The following is a 21,892-nucleotide window of genomic DNA, read 5'->3' on the forward strand; positions in this document are numbered from 1 at the left end:
ATAATAATTAATTTAAACTATAAAAAACTTGTACCTCAATAGTTGGGAAAAATGATAATTTAATATTAAATAAAGGTATTTTAGTATACTCCTAATAAAAATATTTTAATAAATAATATTAAATTTATTATTAAAATTAACATATCTTATTTTTTAATAATCGCTCAAATAAGAAATTATATTTTTTTATGAGACCGAGGGAGAAGGTAGAACTCAAAAAATAAAGAGCCCCGTGGCTAAAAAGTCAGATTCATAGAGACATACGATCGTCTTCACGTGTTAGCCACAGATTTGAAAATGGATCTTACTAATAAATTTAAAAATGGAACCTGCCATATTTCCTTTGACTTTTCAATAGTAGTAGTAGTGTATATCTCTGAGTACTATAATAATCCTACTCACGATAACTCCTGACAATCTAGTACACCTCAGCCTCATAATCAGTTGGATGTGTTCAATACTATCTCATATAACCAAACAACAAACTACTACCGATTCAAATCACTCTAAACATCTTACACCATGTTTTAATTAACCCTGCTTTTCTTTCTTCAAATTCAATTCATATTATGGAGGTTGTCATCATTGCTCTTGCTGCTACACTCGGGAATCTTCTTATTGGATGGGATAGTTCAACCATTGCAGGTTTCTATCCCTATTTCTCTATGGACCGTTAACCCTAATCTTTCAGATAATACACTTTTTCATCTTCATTCAACCACGAGACTTGATAAACTTCTTTTGCCTCTTGTGCAGGGGGTATGACCTACATCAAACAGGAATTTGATTTGGAAAAGGATCCAACACTTGAAGGCTTCATCGTCTCCATGTCTTTTATAACTGGAACTCTTGTCACCATATTTTCTGGAACAATATCTGATTTGATTGGGAGAAGGCCTATGTTGATAACTTCCTCTGTTATGTTTATCATTGCTGGTTTCGTAATGTTCTGGGCTCCTAATGTTACTGTTATTCTCGTGTCGAGGATGATCCAAGGCGTTGCTATTGCTCTTGCTGTTACTTTTAATCCACTTTACATTTCTGAGATTGCGCCTGCTGATATAAGAGGACAATTGAACACTCTTACTCAGTTCGCTTGTTCTGCTGGAATGTTTTTGGCTTATATTCTTGTTTTCTCAATGTCCTTGTTACAATCGCCTAGTTGGAGACTTATGCTTAGTGTTATTTCTATTCCTTCTGTGCTTTATTTTTTCTTGACTGTGTTTTATCTCCCTGAATCTCCTCGATGGCTTGTAAGCAAAGGTCGAATCCTTGAGGCTGAGAAAGTTTTGAAAAGACTTCGACGCATCGATGATGTCTCAGGTTACACTTAATTAGCCTTTGCTTGTTATTGTTAGCTTTATATTTTCTGCAACGTTATTTCTCAACTGATTAGGAATCTGCTGTGTTTGATTTATAGGGGAGCTGGCTTTGCTCGCGGAGGGTCTCAGGCCTGGGGGTGAAGACATTTCCATTGAAGAATATGTAGTTGCTCCAGCTAGTGAGATCCTTATCAACCAAGAAGCAGGAAAAGATTATATAAAATTATATGGACCTAATGAGGGAGTTACAATGATTGCTCAACCTGTGAGTGGGCAAGGTAGCATGCTATCGCGCAGTATGTTGTCTCAGCACGGAAGCTATGCATCGCGCAGTATGTTGTCTCAGCAAGGAAGCTTTTCATCTCAAGCAGCTGCTAATCTCAAAGATCCTATTGTCAACCTATTTGGAAGTTTGCATGAGAGTACTCTCATCGAGAGCGGACGTTCAAATAGCATGTTGATTAACAATGCTAATAGTATATTTAGCACGGGAGATCCAGAGCCTAGCCCGTTTGGTACCAGTGACAACCTGCGTACCCCATTGAATCCATTTCATGGGGGTGCTGATAGGGCTCATGGATCTAAGGACATGTTAGCTATGAGAAGCAATAGCAGTTTGGTTAATGCAAATGATGTTGAAACACCGAGAAATACAGACATCGGTGGAGGTTGGCAATTGGTTTACAAATCAACTGATGATGCAATGGCTGGGAAAAAAGAAGGGCTCCAAAGGGTTTATTTGCATGCAGATCCTTCAGCTGCTGCAGTGTCTCAGTCTTCTCATGCTTCATTTGTTTCAACTTCTGGCTATGACATACATACAGATGGTGGTGAAGCTTTTCAGGCTGCTGGTATAGTCAGTCGGTCAGTTCTTGGAACTAGTGATGCATTGCAACTGCCAGAAGTAGCTACAAAAGGTCCGAAGTGGAGAGCTCTTCTAGAACCAGGCGTCAAGCGTGCATTAGTTGTTGGAATAGGACTTCAAATTCTTCAACAGGTACAATTAGTTTGCATTGTGTTTTAGTATTACATTACATCACTCGAGTATACTGTATCATTCTATAATTGATATTCCATCCAAAAAAGTGGTTATAAACCAACTTGTTTCTATCTGATTCTGAAAATCAATAATACACATTGCAGGCTGCAGGCATAAATGGATTTCTATACTATGCTCCTCAGATTCTTGAGCAGGCAGGAGTAGGAGCTCTTCTATCAAATTTAGGCATCAGTTCAATATCTGCTTCTTTTCTCGTAAATATCATTACAACATTTTGCATGCTTCCGTGTATAGCTATTTCCATAAGGCTCATGGATGTTGCTGGCAGACGGTATGTCTAAAACTATGACTCAGTATTAATTACACATTTATCTTGTTTCTATTTCATGTGTTAAGCTAGCCTTATCTGTATTACTACATTAGAGTTAGGTGTTGCTGAGATATACAACTCAATTAAGCACTTACAATATAAACACCCATCATTGAAGTGTTAAAGTATAGGCGATTTCTATAACAAAAGTAAAAATGAAATCAAATTGTTTTCATATAGATATAAGTTCTTTTCCCCCTTGAGAGCTTATTAAAATAAGCTGAAAACACTAGTTATGAAGTCAAAGTGTTTTCATATAGATATACATCCAACATTCATGACACATAACATTGTCTATTTTCTTATGACAGGTCAATCATGCTGTACACAATACCGGTTTTGATAGTATGTCTCCTAGTACTAGTACTGAGACAGTTTTTTCAACTCAGCTCTGTCCTAGATGCATCAATTTCAGCTATCAGTGTTGTGGTCTATGAAAGCTTCTTCTGCATGGGTCTTGGTATTATTCCCAACATCATATGTGCAGAAATCTTCCCGACTAGTGTTCGCGGAATCTGCATTTCCCTTACTTCTCTTACATATTGGGTTTGTACATTGGCCGTCACGTTGACATTCCCTTATTTGCTCCAACTTCTCGGTCTCAGCGGCGTATTCGCTTTATTTGTTGGTGGCTGCATCATTTCATGGATATTTGTTTACTTAAAAGTTCCTGAAACAAAGGGTATGCCTTTGGAAGTTATTATTGAGTTTTTTGCAATTGGTGCAAAGCCTGGTACTGATCCTGCAGAATTTGGAATCAAAGATTAATTAATGTCTTAATGAAATGAATATGATGATGATGATGAAATCATCACCAGAAAGAAAAAAAAGCAGCATTAAGCATTGATAAATTTTGAATATACCAAAAGTGAGTTTAAGAGGATTTTGGTTGAAGCTATATGTGATTCTTTTAGGTTTTAATAGAAGTCAATGTATTCTAGTAATTTATCATTTTTATATGCTATGAATGATGTTTTAGTTTTGGCCTTTTATATCTTATTCTTATTCATTCTTTGGCATTTGATTTTCTATCAGTATTGATTTTCACTGTTGCAAATATTCTATTGAGTTAATCGATTCTTTGATACCATTTTAGCAAAAGAAAAAGAAGAGAAATGAGGTTAGGATTTTCATGAAAATGAAAAAAAGAATTATAAGATAAGAATTATAATAGAGTATAAATATTAGAACCAAATCACTCTGATGTTGACGTGTACTCAATGATCCTCTACAATCTAAGTCGGATTAGTCGAGGTGATTCTAATTATCATCCTTATATAAGTGTGACTCTGAGTTATATTCAAGTTATCTTTTACTAACACTTGCAACAATTCCATCTTTCTCAAATGCTGACTTAAGCGTTGAATACTATCCACGGGATATCCTTTCTCTTAAACCATTCTACGGTGGTCAGAAACCTTTTACGATGGTGTCATTCCCCAAAATTTGTCATATTTTTTTTCATTTGCTCATTTCATCTACATAAACTCATATGTCCTAATCATGCATTTTCAGTGGTGTTTTTTCAAATATCATCATTAGATTCAAATATTCCTTATTACCATAAATTAAGGTATTTGACAAGCTTATAACCATGATGCTTCATTTGGCAACTTCTAGGTGAGGGTACAACCAATTGGTGAATTGATCTTGATTTTTTTGGTCAAGTCCTCAGAGGAACCCTAATATTTGGTTTTGATCATCTGATCATATTATTTAGCATTTGATATTATGGTTATCTGGTGACTACCTTGGTTTTTGTTTTGTTTGGTTCATGGTATGCAACTTCATTTAGGTGATCAACAGATTCAAATCCAAGATTCAGTTTCAGTCCAGAGTCATTCAAATTATGGAAAGGAAAGCATTCAAGAACACAAATTACAAAATTCATACAAAAGGAAGCTAATTTCATTACAAATCATTTGTGCATTACATTACAAAAGGTCCCAAATCAAAATCTAAAAAAAAAGTACATATTTGTTAACAAACAGTCGACCAAAATCAACTACCTAGTCTTAAACCCTAGTCCTTACTCTTATCCATCTCTAAGCCATCTCCTATTGTTCAAAATCCTTCATGAGTCTTGATTTTGTTTAAAGTGTCCTCTTGGTTCATGTATGGCCTTGTCAATATTAATACATTCACACCATGTATCATCCCAGCAACACATAACCACACAGTACATAATTAGAAACAATGTGTCATCCATGTATAAGCATACACATACATAATGAGGACTAACACCAAGACATCCAAATTAACTCAACATAACATGTAGCATAATATTCATTTCTACTACATTCAAGACTAACATTCAATATAGTTTAGTTAGATTCCCCATTTCAATTAACACTCGAGTTAGAACAAAAGCTTTTTACCAACTCAAGAACACCACACAACTGTTAAGAATAAAGAGATAAAAACACAAGTATTTTTATCCTATTTCACTTGAAACTCAAAGTTACTCCAGTCCACCCGCAAAGGTGATTTCTCCTTATACACAAGGACTTAATCCACTATAATCAACTGATTATAATAATCACAAAGAATAACCTTCTTTGTCTTCTCAAGGATCCAACTATACCCTAGTCTCCTTAAGGAATCATAAAGAACAACTTTCTTTGTCTTCTCAAGGATCCGACTATACCATCGTCTCCTTAAGAAATTACAAAAAACAAGTTTGAATAAAAGGTTTTGTGTTTACAAGTTGGTTCTACACAAGCAGATTTTACACAAATGAAAAACAAATACTTAAAGAAAAGTATTCACAAAGTTTAGATCTTTTTCACGTAGAAAACAGTCTTGTAAAATTGTTGCAATTCTTCTCTTCTTCAAGTCTCCAAGTCCCACTTATATAGCATAAGAAAAGAGACCATTGGAGGACAAAATGGGGATACCAATAGAACGGTTATCCACTGTTGGATTGGTGAAAGGAGTGATACATAGTACCATCATTCACCTATAATATTAGTGACATGTGTGATGTATAGTACCGTCTTTTGCCCATGATTTCAGGTAGTGGAAGAAATATTTGATTTGTACCATGTATTATTTGATCCCGTATCCATTTTGATCTTATCTTCAAATTCATTGGCTTCTGATAAATAGATGATGAAGCATGAAATTAAGAAACATACAGCTGGGTTCAAAAACATCAGAGTCTTTAGTCAGAACCTTGACAGCGTCAGCAGTCTGGCTTAAGATCTTCAGTATCTTTAAAATCTTCAGAATCTTCTGACTCTTCAGTCAAAACCTTGATAACCTCAATGTCTGACTTGAGATCTTCAGAATCTTCAACTAAGTAACAAAACTTCAGAAGTTTGATGATCAAAGTGACATCCAGAAACATAAACCGAGAGAACATTACAGCAACAACATAACGTCTCCTCTGAAACTTCTCAGGAGTGAATCAACACAGAAGCATAAAGATCATTGCAGCAGCAACTTAAACATCTTTTAGAGCTTCTCATGATTAGCGCATAAGCGAAATTTGGAACACAATTTTTAGAAATTGATGACGTTGCATGTCATAACTCAGAATCATAATTGCCTATTAAAGCTACACAATAACTAACCATTAGGGTACCGAAATTATTCTCACACTAATGCAACATTGTTATCATCAAAACTCAAGGTATAAATACATAACTAAATCTTCTTCTAACAATCTCCCCCTTTTTTATGATGACAAAAACATATATTTTGATGAACTATTTTGTACAGGTAATCACAGAAAGATACATCTTACAGAAGCACAAAGCACTCTCTGAGATGTATAATCCTAAAAAGATAAAATCTGAATGAAAGAAAAAAAATTGATTAACCTTTTTGAAGCACCAGAATGATCTTCCATCAAAATCTGGTTTGTCTTCATAAGTTGCTTGATGTTATCCAGAGCACTGATTGTTAACATCAACATTCTAATGAACTTCACTTCAGAATCTTGGTTTCACATAGAACCATTAACTCATTATCAGGAGTATTGAGGGTTAACTCGGGAATCCCTTCCATAACGGGATGATTCTCATCAGCAATGGATTGAATAAGAGATTGCTGTTGTTGAATAGCAGCCATTGTAAAATGATAATGAAGATGAAGATAAACAGTTGCAAAGAAGTTGTTTGAAGGTTTGAAATATTGAAAGTGTGGGAGTAAAGTGCGCATAGTGTGAAAATGTGAGTGAAGTGAGTTTATAAAAAGAAAAAATATTAGTAATGATGACAACAAAAGGAATACACCGTCATAGGGAAACGTAAACGATATAACCTAATCCCGAGATATAGAAACCCAATGTGTCAGGCCATTATCATGCATACTCAGAAAATGGGACAACTGTTACCACTAAGAACCACACGATATTAAACGAAAAGACAATTGTTTAATGCAACGACTGTTCAAAATAAGAAAGACAAATCAATAAGATTTCTTCTAATCATAACCTTTTTGATTCATGAAACTTCCTCACTTCAAAAAACTCATGTTTCAGAATCAACAAATAAACTCTCAGAATCTAATCAAGAGTTCTGGAAGCTTAACATTATGAAATTCATCTTTTCATTATGGACGAAAGTCCATAAATAAGTTTTTCAGAATGAAAACAAATCTATCTTCAACAAGGAAATTTGTAAAGATATCAACCCATTGATGGTCTGTACCAATAAATTTTAAGTAAAAAATACCCTTCTGAATATAGTCACGTAAAAAGTGATGTTTAATTTCAACATGCTTAGCCCTAGAATGCAAGATAGGATTCTTAGACAAACAAATAGCAGAAATATTATCATAGATAATAGGAATGTTACTCTCAAATATCTGATAATCTTCCAGTTGACTCTTCATCCAGAGTATCTGAGTGCTGCATCCAGAAGTTGTGATATACTCAACTTTGGCTGTTGAAAGTGCAATTGTTGACTGTCTCTTGTTGGACCATGATATTAAATTGTCTCCCGGAAATTGATAACTTTAAGAAATACTTTTTCTTTCTATTCTGTCTCCAGCATAGTCAGCATCACAATAGCCTACTAATTTATATTCACTTGATTTTATATAAAACAAACCAAGGTTAATAATACCTTTCAGATACCAAAAGATTCTATTAACAATAGTTAAGTGAGTTTCCCTAGGATCTGATTGGAAGCGAGCACATAAGCAGACATTGAATAAAATATCAGGCCTAGAAGGTGTTAGATAAAGGAGCGAGTCTATCATACCTCTGAATAGCTTCTGATTTACCTTACTGCTTACATATTCTTTCTCCAGAGTGCATATAGGATGCATTGAAGTCTTTTCTTGCTTACATTCTGACAAATTAAACTTCTTCAGAAGTTCTCTTGTATACTTGCTCTGATGAATGTACGTTCCTTCTGAACATTGATCAATCCGGATTCCCAAACAGAACTTAAGTTCTCCCATCATACTCATTTTAAATTCTTCCTGCATTGACTTAGTAATATCCTTACACAATGAAGCATTATCAGAACCAAAAAATAATATCATCAACATGAATTTGCATAAACACAATATCATTCTTAAAGGTTTTGCAAAAGAGAGTTGTGTCCACTTTCCCTCTAGTAAAATCATTTTCCAAAAGGAAGTTACTTAGTCTATCATACCAAGCTCTGGGAGCCTATTTCAGACCATATAACGACTTTTTCATATTAAAAACAAAATTTGAGTTTTAAGAACTTTCAAAACCAGGGGATTGGTGCACATGCACTTCTTCAGAAATGTATCTAGTTAAGAATGCACTCTTAACATCCATCTGATAAAGAATGATGTTAAGATTGACTGCAAACGAAATTAAAAGACAAATATACTCTAACCTAGAAACTAGAGCAAAGGTTTTTGTATAGTCTATATACCTTCTTGCTGAGTATAATCTTGTGCTACCAGTCAATCCTTGTTTATGATGACTTTGCCTTTCTCATTGGTCTTGTTTTTGAAAACCCATTTGGTTCCAATGACATTGAAGCCATGTGAATGTATAGTGCTATCATTTTCCCACGATTTCAAGTAGTGGAAGGAATATTCGATTTGCACCATGTACTATTTGATCACGTATCCATTTTGATTTAATCTTCAAATTCATTGGCTTCTGATGAATAAATGATGGAGCATGAAATGAAGAAACATATAGTTGGATTCATAAACTTCAGCGTCTTTAGTCAGAACCTTGACAGTGTTAGCAGTCTGGCTTGAGATCTTTAGAATCTTCAGAACCTTCGGACACTATAGTCAGAACCTTGATAACCTTGACAACCTCAAAATCTAGCTTGAGATCTTCAGAATCTTTAGCTAAGTAGTAAAACTTCATAAGCTTGCCATTTTTTAGAAGCTTGATGATCAGAGTCACATCCAGAAGCATAAACCGAGAGAACATTGCAACACCAACATAGCATATCCTTAGAAACTTTTTAGGAACAAATCAATATAGAAGTAGAAAGATCATTGCAACATCAAATTGAACATCTTTCAGAGCTTCTCATGATTAGCGCAAAAGTGGAATTTGGAACACAATATTCAGAAACTGATGACGTTGCACGTCATAAACTCAGAATCAGAACTAACTATTAAAGCTACACAATAACAAATCATTAGGGTACCAAAATTATTCTCACACAAATACAATATTGTTATCATCAAAACTCAAGGTATAAATGCAGAACCAAATCTTGTTCTAACATTAACAACTATAACAATTAATTAACTACTAACCTGTTAACATGAATAATAGATTATACACGTTAACTAACCAACCCAGTCATTCACAATTCAATTACTTCCTACTTTCAAACATTAGTAGTTTCAAACCGTTTCCAAATACATAACTCACAATAGTCAATAAGACCAATTGCCATATTTTGGGTTCAAAATTCAAGAATAATTCACAAAGCTTTACACTACAAGAGGGCATCATTAACCAAATGCAACAACAATTCATTCTCATTAAGTTCATAATTTCACTAATTTTATTCAATCTTAAAAGTAATAACGGTCCCTTAACACATAAGTAAAAGAGCTTCATAACTAACTCTGAATTCACCCTCAAGTTCAAATTCAATTTGTGAACTTGCTAACTACTCTCTAATCATTAACCATCAGTACATACACTGACTTGTTTTCATTAGACATAACATAGTAAAGCATACTTTGAATTCAATACAAACTCCACTAACAATCTAACATTCATTTAGTTAACTAACTAACTACAAAAATAACTCAATACTAAAAAAAATCTACACTAACAATTCTAATTGACTTTCAATGAAATCAACTCAACATTATAAGTTCAACAAAGAGTTAATTAAATGTTTTTTCTTCCAGCTGAATCATAAAAAACTAGCTAAACCTAACTTGTCTCTGCATTAAACTCATCTTAACTAACTTTCTAGTTCACTTGCATAACTAATTCGATCCAAAGTATATTCATAATTAACTGAAACTCAAACAAAAAATTAACATTTCCGACCATTGTTAAACATTGTGAATCATCCTAACAAACTCTCCCTCTAATTACACTTGAAGTTAACAGTGCCCTAACTGCCCTAACGAAATTGCCTGACTTGCCCGATTCAGTTACAACATCAACTCTTCTAAATTCCTCAACGCCTTCTCCAATCATCATTCTTTGAATCACAATCACAATCACAACTCATTGTAAAGTCACCAAATACTCAACTCTCTCTGGTTTTCTGGCTCAAACATATGCTCTCTGAATTTTTCAAGCTCACCAAATTCTTTCAACTCTCAATCTCAGGCACGTGGAATAAATCAGCAACACAACAACATCTCAAAATCTCACCTACATATTATACGTTTGAGAAGAAGAAGAAGATAGCAGAAGATAAGCAAGGTTGAAGCGATCACCTCTCTGAAGTTTATCTGGGATTCTTGTTTTGCTTCATCTTCTTCATTCCAACAATTTCCAGGGAACTTCTTGTCCTCATTGGTAGGTTTCACGCCTCCTCCTCTTTAACTTGTGCCCTTACTGTTACCACAATGTAGTGACGTTCTTAAGGAGCCAAACCCCCAAGGTTTGGATTCCTTTTAGGTCATTTGCGTTGTTTAATTCCTGAAGTAGTTTTTAGGGTTTTGCACTCTTTTGCTTGATTGGAACAAGTGGTGATAAATTAGGGAAAGTTAATGATGGATTGTGAAAGAGGGAGATTAGACAAACATGGTGATGTATTTTTGAAAGGCTTTGGACCTCCGTCACCACCAGAAGTGATTTAAGGTGCGGCAAGGTTGTAACTCTGGTGAGGATATGAACAAGGTAAGAATGAGATTGAGTTATTGTTTCCTGAACTCTCATCCCTCTCATTTGGCTACACATTTGGGCTTCAGAAGGCCTAGGCCCAAGCATTTAGCTATGTGCGCGCCATGATAGCTTCACACCCCATGTTGCTCCATTGACAATGGTATCAGGCTTCCTACAAGCCCATACAGATTGCTAACTACACATCCCAATACACACTACACTCTCTGCCTCTTACTTTCTCCCTATTTCTTCTATCTTTTTTTCTTCTAATTTTTCACATTTTATTAGGTTTTGAAATGTACTATGAAAAATGCTTAGATGATTTTAATTGTTTTTTCTAAACATTTATTTAGTCCACACTTTGAAAAATAATAAAAAACAATATACATTAGTTTAGAAAATTAATCATTAGTTTTTAGGATAATTTTTTATTTAGAATTTTATAAAATAATAAATATGTCCATATTAAATTTAGACTAGTTTTAATTTTAGAGATTAATATTCATGATGAACACTTATATTTCTTAAGGATTTAGACCTTTAATAAATCTATGTGCTTGTATACTCTGATCTTGTCCATCATTGTCTAATTGATCAAAGTTATCTTTGATCAACTAGTCATTTGACATATGTCTAATTTGCTTATCCAATCAAGTGATCATAAGCCTCTTGATAACTTGATAGGATTAGTCCTCAGTACTTGCACTGCATTGGACCTCAAGTCAAGTCAAGCTTCTCCTGCAATACTTTGACGACACTGGACTTCAATATTGAATCACTGCTCAAGCACAACAAAAAGATTCTTCTTTCAACACTTGTCAGTTATGATGCGAATTATGCGCCATGAGCCTTAAGTAGTGGAGAAGGGATGAGAGGGAGTATTCCTATCCTTATTTTGAACATCTTTGGATACGAGACGCTGACCCATTTGTTCAAACTATTCACCTCCACTCACACTCTTTAGTACAACTCAAATCGAATAGCTGTCAAGTCTTCTTCCCCACAGACACTTCAACAATCAACATCCATTACACTTGTCTCTTACACTTACCTCTTTGGATCAAACAAAACATTATCTTTAATATCCATACATTCTTTGGGTTAATCACCTCATGGTTAAACACCCATCTTTGAACCAAAACTCCTTTCTCTTTCTTGTTTTCCTTGTCAAACCTCGTGCTTAGGCATGTTGGTGTAAGCCCTAGAGGCCAATACATTTTGGTACTTGTATCGAATAATAAAAGGCATTCTCTTTATTATGGTTGATTAATAAAGTCCCTAGAATAGCTAGTCTGTTTAATGTATCAAGTATGACTTAATCATGAGATCACATTAAACATAAGGACACTATTCTTAAAGTATTCGTAGTCGAGCTTTAGTGTGAAGTGGGATAACATTAAAGCATTAAGACTATTATGTTTGTAGACTGATGATCACATCTCATGGATCATGGATAAAGAGTTATCAAGTCTTAAACATAGGTATGAATATTAGGAGTAATATTTGTACCGGATTGACCCGCTATGAGAATACTAAATAGAAAGTTATGCAAAGTGTCATAAGTTATTCTCATGGTGATAATAGTGTATTCCACTCTTCGACCTGAAACCACTATGGATCCTAGATGTAGAGTCGAGTGCTTTATTGCTGATCCAACGTTGTCCGTAACTGGATAACCATAAAGACAGTTAATGGGTACTCCACAAAGCATGCTGAGGGACATGAATGTCCTAGATGGAATTTGCCCATCCTGCGTAATAGGATAAATGTCCATGGGCCCAATATTGAACTGAACAAGGATGACACGGTCTATGCCTTGTGTTCAATATAGACATAAGGGCAAAAGGATAATTATACACATAAGTATTATCACAGAAGGAATTGTCAGATCACATGACATTTTCGTGTCTTGGGTAGCAGTGATGTGTTGCTAGATACCGCTCACTGTTTATTATGTTAAATGCGTGATTTAATATAATTGCCAACGTCACGAAAACCTACAGGGTCACACACAAAGGACGGATTGATGAGAGATAGAGTAACTAAGGAATACCGTAAGGTATGGTGCCCTTAAGTGAGTTATAGAGCATCGTAAGGTACGATGTACTTGAGTAGAATACGAAATATGGTAAGGTACCATGAGCTTAAGTGATTTTGGGCATATTATAAGATATGGGCCAAAATACACTTAAGTGGGCTTTTAGCTTGAAGCCCACACAAGTGGTTCTATAAATAGAACCCTTATGCAGAAGCAAAAATTTGCGGTTGCATTATTTTCGTTTTCTCTCTCTCTCTCTCTCTCTCTCTCTCACTCAAAGCCTTCACTCGTACCAGCTGTTGAAAGAGTATATCTTCGGCAAATATTTTTGTATCGTATCCACAGAGATTGGGTAATATTACCGCCGTTCTATAATTCAAATGTTGTAAGTTTAGAAAGTAACAGGGTTGTTTTGTTTGGAAAAGTATCTTGTTAATAAATGTTAACAAAAACTATGAAATGGTTTTAGTCAAATATAAAGGCTTGGCAAGATTTGAGTTCACTATTTCAAATGTTTATGTTTCCCTATGATAAATAAATAGATTCAAGATTATTGATGATGTTCAAGTATCCTCTCAAAGTCATTTATGTCTAAATGATATTGTGATAATCACTATATTGATCCTTAGACGATCTCTCCACCTAACTATCAATATAGCAATCTTTAATGTTTAATACCAAAGAAGAGTAATGAATAAATCTATCTCTACAACTTATTCACTACTTGAAAATCTGTTTTATGTCTAAACTCAAGTAATCTCTCTCGACAACTACTCAAATCTGGTTTTCAACTTAGGGCAAAAATAGTATTCGATACATCAACAATCCTTATCAAATATATAAATCAAAGTGAATACATAAACAGATGAGAATAGCTACTACCTCCAAACTTGACAAAAGGGATTTTAGCTCCTCATCACCATTGTTACAAAGCAGAAAGTTCAATAAGAAAAACTCTGTTTTTCTCTCTTACCAAAAAAAACTCTCAAGAACAATGTGTCAATGATAATGAATAATGTTTCAATGCCCTCGGTTAAACTATTTTGTCTCTACCAAAAAGGTTGACATTTCCCTAATTGGACTTTGTCATCTCATGCAGAAAAGCAATTCCCAGGCAGACATCAAAATGGCAATTAACTTTTCCTGCACAGCAGCACTTTTGACCCTTGGTCAGCTTGCTGGATTCGCAGCCTTCGCGGCGCGAAGGAAGTTCGCGGCGCGAACTGTTGCTTCTCCAGCTTCCTTGTTTGGCAAGCTTCCTCCAAAATGTATTGTTGCAATCCAAGGTCTTGCTTATCCACAATTCTACAAAACTAACATAAAATGTGAAATAACTATTCAAAACAAAATAAACTAAACCTAATTGCATTTATACAAAATAGTGAAGATAAAAGTGTGTAATTACATCAAAACTTGGTAAAAGGGACCAATAAAATGGTATAAAAAGTAGTACTAATTGGTCCCTAACACCAGCTAGCACTGAGATTGAAGGAAACCGTTCGTGTGGACTGAGTAGAGACGTTGTCATCGTTCAACGTTCGTGATCGCTTCGCGGATTTGCATCAAAGGTTTTGATCGTCACAAGAGATCTGCACCAAAGGTTTCAACCGTCACAAGAGGTAAATATTCTATCACTGATCATGACCATTCGTAAGGATCTCTAAAGGAGAAAATTTTAATTTCCGCTGCGTTTTGGACCGCAATTCTCCTTCAAGGCAAACCCTCTTTTCATGCATGTTTGTCTTGCCAGACCCGGTGCTTAGACAAGCTGATCTCTTTCTTATTTTCCTTGTCATACCTCGTACGTAGGCAAACCCTCTTTCTCCTACATGCTTGTTTTGTCACGCCCGGTGCTTAGACAAACCCTTCCTTTTCTTATTTTCCTTGTCAGACCTGATTCTTAGGAAAACACCCTCATTTGTAGCTCTTGATCCCTGGATTTAGGCAAAATCCTACAATTCTGCATTGGTCATACCACCTACTGTTTAATGCCACACACACTCTTTGGTTCATACACACCTACATATGGATTCAAACAATATAACCTTTGGTTTAAACAATACTTTCACCACACACAAACAACCCCTTTCTCATTTCACAACACTTTCCTCATTTCACAACAGTCTTTTACACTTCAAGCAAGCAATTTCTTTTTCTATTCAAACAACTCTTTCTTTTTCTTTTATCACACAAATCTTTTCAAAACAATTTTCTTTCTTTTCATAAAAGAACAGTTATAATATGTTCCTTAGCAATCAGACTAAAAGCTAAGAGCATCCAGACAAGGATCAGAATCAGCTAACGTCTACACACTTCTAGGATACGATTATAATTGTTCCCTAAAAGCAACCAACACATCCGTATTTTCTATCATGAACTACAAAACTTTGATTTTCTCATTGCACTATAAGAATATATAGGCACGAGAGTTCAAATCCTTGGCGAGCACACTAATTATTAAACTTATTTTTTTCCTTTTAGAATTTCACAAGTGACCTTTAGATAGTAACACTCATTCGCACAAAGAATAATCAAAATGGTTCTCATTGAGTATAACATATGTGATGTGTGTTAATACCTTCCCCTTGTATAACTGACTTCCTTACCCGTTTCTCTTCCCCTGGGTTTTATCGATATTTTCCCTTTTCTTCGAGAATAAATGAAGTTCGGTGGCGACTTTGTTGTGTTGTACCTCGAAAAAAATGAGAACACGACCTAGCGAAGCGCAATCCATGCTCGCAATGATGGACTGAATAGAGTCGCCACCGAACTTTATTTATTCCTAGAAATGAAAGGTGAAATATCGATAAAACCCAAGAAATAATGACAATGATTATGGTCGTCGCAACCAATATCAGGGTTCGGGATCGATTACGCAAGGGGAAGGTATTAGCACCCTTCACGTCCGTTGTACTCAATGGGAACCTTTAGGTTAGTTGTGCGCGTTAGTGTTAGTTTGAAATGTTAACCTTCTCGAGTTATTAGGTGGGAAAGAAAGAATAAAAGAGAGAAGAATGTTTTTGGATTTTGCAACGAAGGGGATTAAACCTAAGTTTTTTATTAATGGGCCTGACAAGATTTACAAATCCTACTCCTACGTATCTCTGGGTGCAATAGGGAACTCAAGGCTTACGTTATTTTGGGTAGAAAGTTTTTATTTATTGGTCGATTTTAGCGAAAGCTATTTTGTGTCAATCGATGAAAACATTGTTAGACTACCCAAAACAAGTGGAGAAGGAGACGTTTGCATTACGAGCGAATGGATTTACAAATCAACATTCGCGAGAAACGTCGCAAGCTTACTCACACATTCAAGTGGCCGAAACATTGTTTTGCATCATTTTGAAACAAAATACTTTTCGTATGAGAAAAGGGTTTGAGGGTCAATTACACGACGGCGATAAAAGAATTTGATTGGTTTGATGTGTTTTGAGTAATGGCGAGAACCTGGATGGGTAAGATATACATCTCGAATCTTAGTCTCAGAAGTGTGTGGTATCCACCACGTTCTATTTCCATCTTATTTGCAAAAAGGTTTGATATTTTTATGTGTTTTTGAGATTTGATTGAGAAATGTTTGGAGAAACCGCATTGACGGTTTTAAATGATGGCGAGAGCTAAGATGGGCGAGATATCCATCTTGAATCTTAGTCTCAGGAGCTCGTGGTATCCATTATGTTCCATTTCTATCTTTATTGAAAAGTGTTAAATAAAAATTAAGTATTTTTTGAGTTTTTATTGTGAAAATGGCTTGACGTCGGATCAAACATTTGATGGACGATTAAGAAAGATTTGAATGAAATGGTTGAAAGAAAAGGTTTGAAATAAGTAGAATGGATATGAATGGATTGATTTGTTTATTGAGAAAATACTCGGCATTGGATCGAGTGATTATTTTTGATATTTTGGAAAAAATATTGATTTTATTCTTGTGTTAGTAACCAGCTAAATAATCAAGAAATTAAAGAAATAAAAACGGTAAAATTATTACATGCCATGGGGATGGGGGTACACTTTGTCGAATGGGGTTTTAAGATAATGAAACAATTAAATCGGGCTCAATCAATGAATAAGTAATGCATGAGTGTAGGTGCAAGAGGATGGTCTCATTGCAAGAAGGCCCAAGAGTAAGCCATGTGAAGAAAATAAACAACACAACAAGTTATATTTACAAGACATTCAAAAATTAAATTGAAAGAAGTAAAATCGGGACGTGTATCGATTAAAATCGGGATGCGAGGATGCGAATCAAAGTCACATAACGCAAGAACGTGCAAGGCAAATGGAAATTGAAAAGCAAACAAAAAAGCCTAGATAATGTGCTCAAAGCCGGTTTGCGCATATTGACAACAATTAAAATGTCATATGTGATTAATCAAAATGCGACGAAATACTATCAATATCTCGATAAAATAATCATGGAATACCCCAACATGAGGAATTGTTGAATCCAAAGATTAAAGCTCGATATTTAATCAAGAAAAGAAATCAGAGAAACAGTAAAAAATCAACAAGTATCTAAAAAAAAGGAATAAACATAAAAAGGTTAAAAATAGTAAAAAAAAAAATGGTAATAATAATAAAATAATAATAATAATAATAATAAAAATTAAAATGGTAAAAATAGTAAGAAGCATTGAATGCCTCTACCACTAGGCCATGAGTGATTAGTCATGGGATAACTGCACCCATGGATATGTAAATTAAATTTCGTTGGAAAAACAAAAATGTAAAAAGGGGGACAAATAAAACCAAAATAAGCCCACGCCATGAGTCAAACTGATGACTTCGGGAATACAAGCCAAATGGCTTACCACTCAGCCTGAGTCATTCGCTTGTCAAGTATGACCCATGCATAAATATCTATACATAAGAAGAACGAAAAGGGAAGGAAAATTGACCAAGTCACATTCAGACTTGCAGCAGTACATGCACGACACTGTTCATGGTATTCCATGCTGCCACCAAATGAATACTCTAAAACACACATTGTTAACTTCTAAACTCAAAAACAAAATCCCATAAATCCAAATCATAAAACCAATATTAAATTCCAACCAAACAAAAGTTGAAATGAAAACAAGATGCTTCAAAACAAAAACAAAAAACGGTTTCAGGCTCATCTTTTTAATTCGAAAATTTAATGTTTTAAGAACACACAGACAACAGCTAAAAAATGTAACTGACATGATGCATCGACATGGCGCATGCATTTGAAAATTATTCAAAAGTGAAACAACATCAACTTCTGACATTGTAATGTAATGAAAGAATAGAGAGCCACACCATAAGCATATTGCTAAACATAAGCTAAATGAGATGAAATAAGCATAAACAGCCGGCAAAACGCAATGAAACGCAACAGACAACAATACATGCTCACGTATACAGGAGAGAAAACCGAGTTCGGCCTTTTGACATTGCAACGAAAACAAACAAGAAAAATGTCAAGACATTTGTAAAATCAAATAAGGGATTCACAACACCAAACAAACAGAGGCCAACAATGTTTATAATATGTTAGCAAACTTGAAATCAAATTTTACCAAAAAAACGTGAATTTCCGCTTGAATAGAAATAGTTGAAACTTTGAGTTATCCTGTTGGGTTGTTGATATTGTTGGTGTTGTTGCTGTAAATCAATTATGTGTGTATTATCTTCAACAGTTGTACCACATCCACCAAAAGATCTTCCAACAATCTTCGTCGCTACTACCAGTATTAGGTGTTGGTTTTGTTGGAGTTTGAAGCAATTTTGAAATGCATATCTGGTTGTGTGGGGGTATTATGTATTTTGTTTTTTTGTGTTTTGTTAGAAGGTGTTTTGAATATGAAGAAGAGTCTGGAGTTTCGGTTAGAACGAGGTTGAGTGTCGCGGTGAAAAAGGTTCAATCTCTGTCGAAAAAGAGGAAGAGTGGAAAAGGTGTTTTTGATGATGTTTGGTTCTGGTTTGGTTGGGAAAGAATTCCACGGTGGCAACAGTTAGTGTTTTGCAAGTGGTGTGCTTCACCTTGAAAAAGAAGCCAAAATACTAAAGTCTATTTTTTCTAGACCTCCACCCACCCCTCCTAAAATTAACGTGGTTTTCTTATTTTGAAAAGGAGAAACCCACCAAGTCAGTATAGTTGGTCGCGTGAGTAGCAAAATGGAAGTGGGATGTGTGTGTACAGAGTGTGAGTGGAGTCCCCAAAAAAATGTTTCTTTCTTTTATTAAAAAGAGAGAGTCGTTGGGATTTGAGAGAGGAAAATTGGATTTGCTAGCTGGAAATTTAATTGTGAGGAATCCTATGGAAATTGGCCAATTGGAAATAGCCACTTGGCCTTTAGTATGGAGAGGAAATAAGATATTTCTCATCACTTTTCTTTAACAAAAAATAAATTAAATTGTGGAACTTCAAAAATTAATTAAAAATGAATGGCACAATCAAAATTCAAATTTAAAACACGATTAATCCTAAATAAACGTCCCGATTATTTTGACTAAAAAATAAAAATAAACGGATCAAAAATGAATAAAATCGAGTGTAAAAAATACTCGAAAAATTTAAACGACTGCACTATAAAGATCATGCAAAATAAATGACTCGGAAACATACATGTTTTTATCAAATTTTGAAATGGAAAACACCCGGTTAAAACGCTCAGGCGGATCAAAATGTGTCCGAAAAATTAGCCAAAAAAATAAATCAAGCACACCAGGTTAAACTACGTGAAACGTAGATTAATAAAACTAATTTCTCCAAGCTTGATTTTAAAAAAATTTGCCCGCTTATTTGACGCACATTTGACAATTAATTCAACCGGTCTACCTATAGATCCGAAATATTATTTCGACTGATATTCTAAGCACTATGTGGTATGGAATGCATGATATGTAAAGATGCAATAACTATGATGAATGTGTTGAATCGGTGAATCAGGGTCAAAATCGGGGTGTGATATGTTGTATCTTCGAGCGTGCGATGGGCTTAGGTATTTTTTGCAGCGCGACAGGTGGTCATTTTCTACCTCTATCTATTCTCTATTCCAGTACGGAATAATAGTACGAAATAATGACGTCGTTTGTGGAAATCCTCTTTTAATTTTCCCAAAATTTCCATCAATTTTCTCTTTGATCTCTGCTAGTGTGCCCCCACAATTGGTTTTCTTTTACCGTTTCGACAACCATAACCATTTTGCATATATAAACATTTCCGACTACCTTATTTGATGACAAATGTTAAAGTAACCCATCGATGCAACACAACTTCGGTTCTTTATGTCCAATCGATGATTAAGATATTCCAAGATAACACATCACCCATTCCCACTCTTACAATTGAAAAATCTCCTCAGCACCAAGATCCATAGAGATCACAGTTCCTCAACCAATTACAACACCACATCAGATCACATCTTCCCAACTGTTTGTTTAAGAGTCTCTTCCAATTCCTTTGCTCCATAATCAATTTTCACTTCCTCCACCGCAACATCAACTACTTCCTCCTCCACTTTTTCAATATCCAAGACCAGAACTGTCATATGACAATCAACACTTCAAGCCTCACTAGAAGTACCTTGGCTAACATCTCCAACCTGGTGCAACAACAGTACTCGAGACTTTTCCTCGTCAATAAGAATCAACAAAATATTCCATCTAAGATCTCAACTTAGTAACATGACCACTTCGAAGCCTCTTCGAGGGGAACTCCCATTGACATTAGGTTATAACCAGTCAAAGAGAAATAATTTAGAGTGAGATATAACCATCATCACCGTGGTCATAATTCTCATCCCCATGATTATGGAGGTGGAGGTAACAGACACATACCACCTGAAGACCACCACCCTAGGAAATCTTCCTCCCACTGAAGCTGAAGGCTAAACTTAACCAGGAATTAGAAATGAAGGACCTTAGAGCTGCAACCAAGATTTTAGTTATTGCTATCAAGAAAGATAGAAAGCATTCGAAATTATGCTTATCTTAAGAGTCATATCTAAGGAAGATTCTCGACAGGTTTAGTATGATGAACTCAAAACCTGTTATAACGCCAACAACTCAGCCATTCAAGCTAAGTATAACTCAAAGTTTTAGTACTGAAGTCGAAAGGGCCTATATGGATAGTATCCCATATGCTAATATAGTAGGTTCTTTGAAAGAGGATAAGTCAAAGTGATGAAGGTTTTGACTGATCACAATGTTGTTGATATGATCACCGAAGTCATTACCAAGCAACAAGTTCTTCCATTATATGCCGTTGATAAAACTTCATGATGATAACTAGTTTGTTCCATTGATGTTTTGGAGTTTGTCCCAAGGTGGATATTTGTAGTATTGGATCAAACTCTAGTCTCTATAGGGATAGTTGTCAGGATTCGATAGGGTCGAATATGCATATTATAGTCGAATATTGTTCAAGCATGTAGTAGTCGAAGATAACTTATGTATTATGTTATGTAGTATTTATGTATGTCATGTATATAGGTGTTATCTTCATACATAACATACACATTCTAGTAGTCTATAAATAGGTTGTTCTCTCACTTGTTAGGAGCGAAGTTGGTTATTGTTCACTTGTAATCATTTAACGCTCATTGAGAAAGTGGATAGGAAATAATCGTTTAACCAATTCTATTTCTCTTCTTCTTCCTTCTTCTCTCTTTATGATATAAATGATTTCTTGGTTGATCAAGAAACTCTCTTTCTCACAATTTTACTTCATTCTTGACACTGTTTATCACAACAAAGAAATTAGCATTCTTCATTTTTTTATTATATTGAAAATGCACATTACATTCTGTATATTTCATTTTAAACGAAACATATAACAATATGGTATTTTTAAAAATGTCATAAGTGCGGAAAAATAAGTATTCTATATTTTTTATTACCTTAAAAGTGTAAAAATTTATTTCTATTCTAACAT

General features: G+C 34.8%; 1 protein-coding gene and 1 long non-coding RNA gene across 3 annotated transcripts; one reads left to right on the forward strand and one right to left on the reverse strand.

Moving 5' to 3' along the window:
• The first annotated feature begins 338 nt into the window (after positions 1–338).
• On the forward strand, positions 339–3,684 carry LOC127119961 (monosaccharide-sensing protein 3). The gene is made up of 5 exons (XM_051050343.1): positions 339–645; positions 757–1,323; positions 1,421–2,319; positions 2,466–2,653; positions 3,004–3,684. Exons 1-5 carry the CDS (start codon positions 570–572, stop codon positions 3,458–3,460), a joined length of 2,187 nt encoding a protein of 728 aa, XP_050906300.1. The 5' UTR covers positions 339–569; the 3' UTR covers positions 3,461–3,684.
• Positions 3,685–4,562: 878 nt separating this feature from the next.
• LOC127119962 (uncharacterized) lies at positions 4,563–11,054 on the reverse strand. 2 transcript variants are annotated; one of them, XR_007802937.1, is made up of 3 exons: positions 10,559–11,054; positions 8,554–9,258; positions 4,563–8,146 (listed from the first exon to the last, which is right to left on the reverse strand). It is a non-coding gene; the product is annotated as an uncharacterized LOC127119962 (long non-coding RNA). The 2 variants fall into 2 exon arrangements; XR_007802936.1 differs by having other exon boundaries at positions 8,554–9,267.
• Between the last annotated feature and the right edge of the window lie 10,838 nt (positions 11,055–21,892).

The sequence above is a fragment of the Lathyrus oleraceus genome, chromosome 2, assembly GCF_024323335.1.
Source record: "Lathyrus oleraceus cultivar Zhongwan6 chromosome 2, CAAS_Psat_ZW6_1.0, whole genome shotgun sequence".
NCBI classification, from domain to species: domain Eukaryota; kingdom Viridiplantae; phylum Streptophyta; class Magnoliopsida; order Fabales; family Fabaceae; genus Lathyrus; species Lathyrus oleraceus.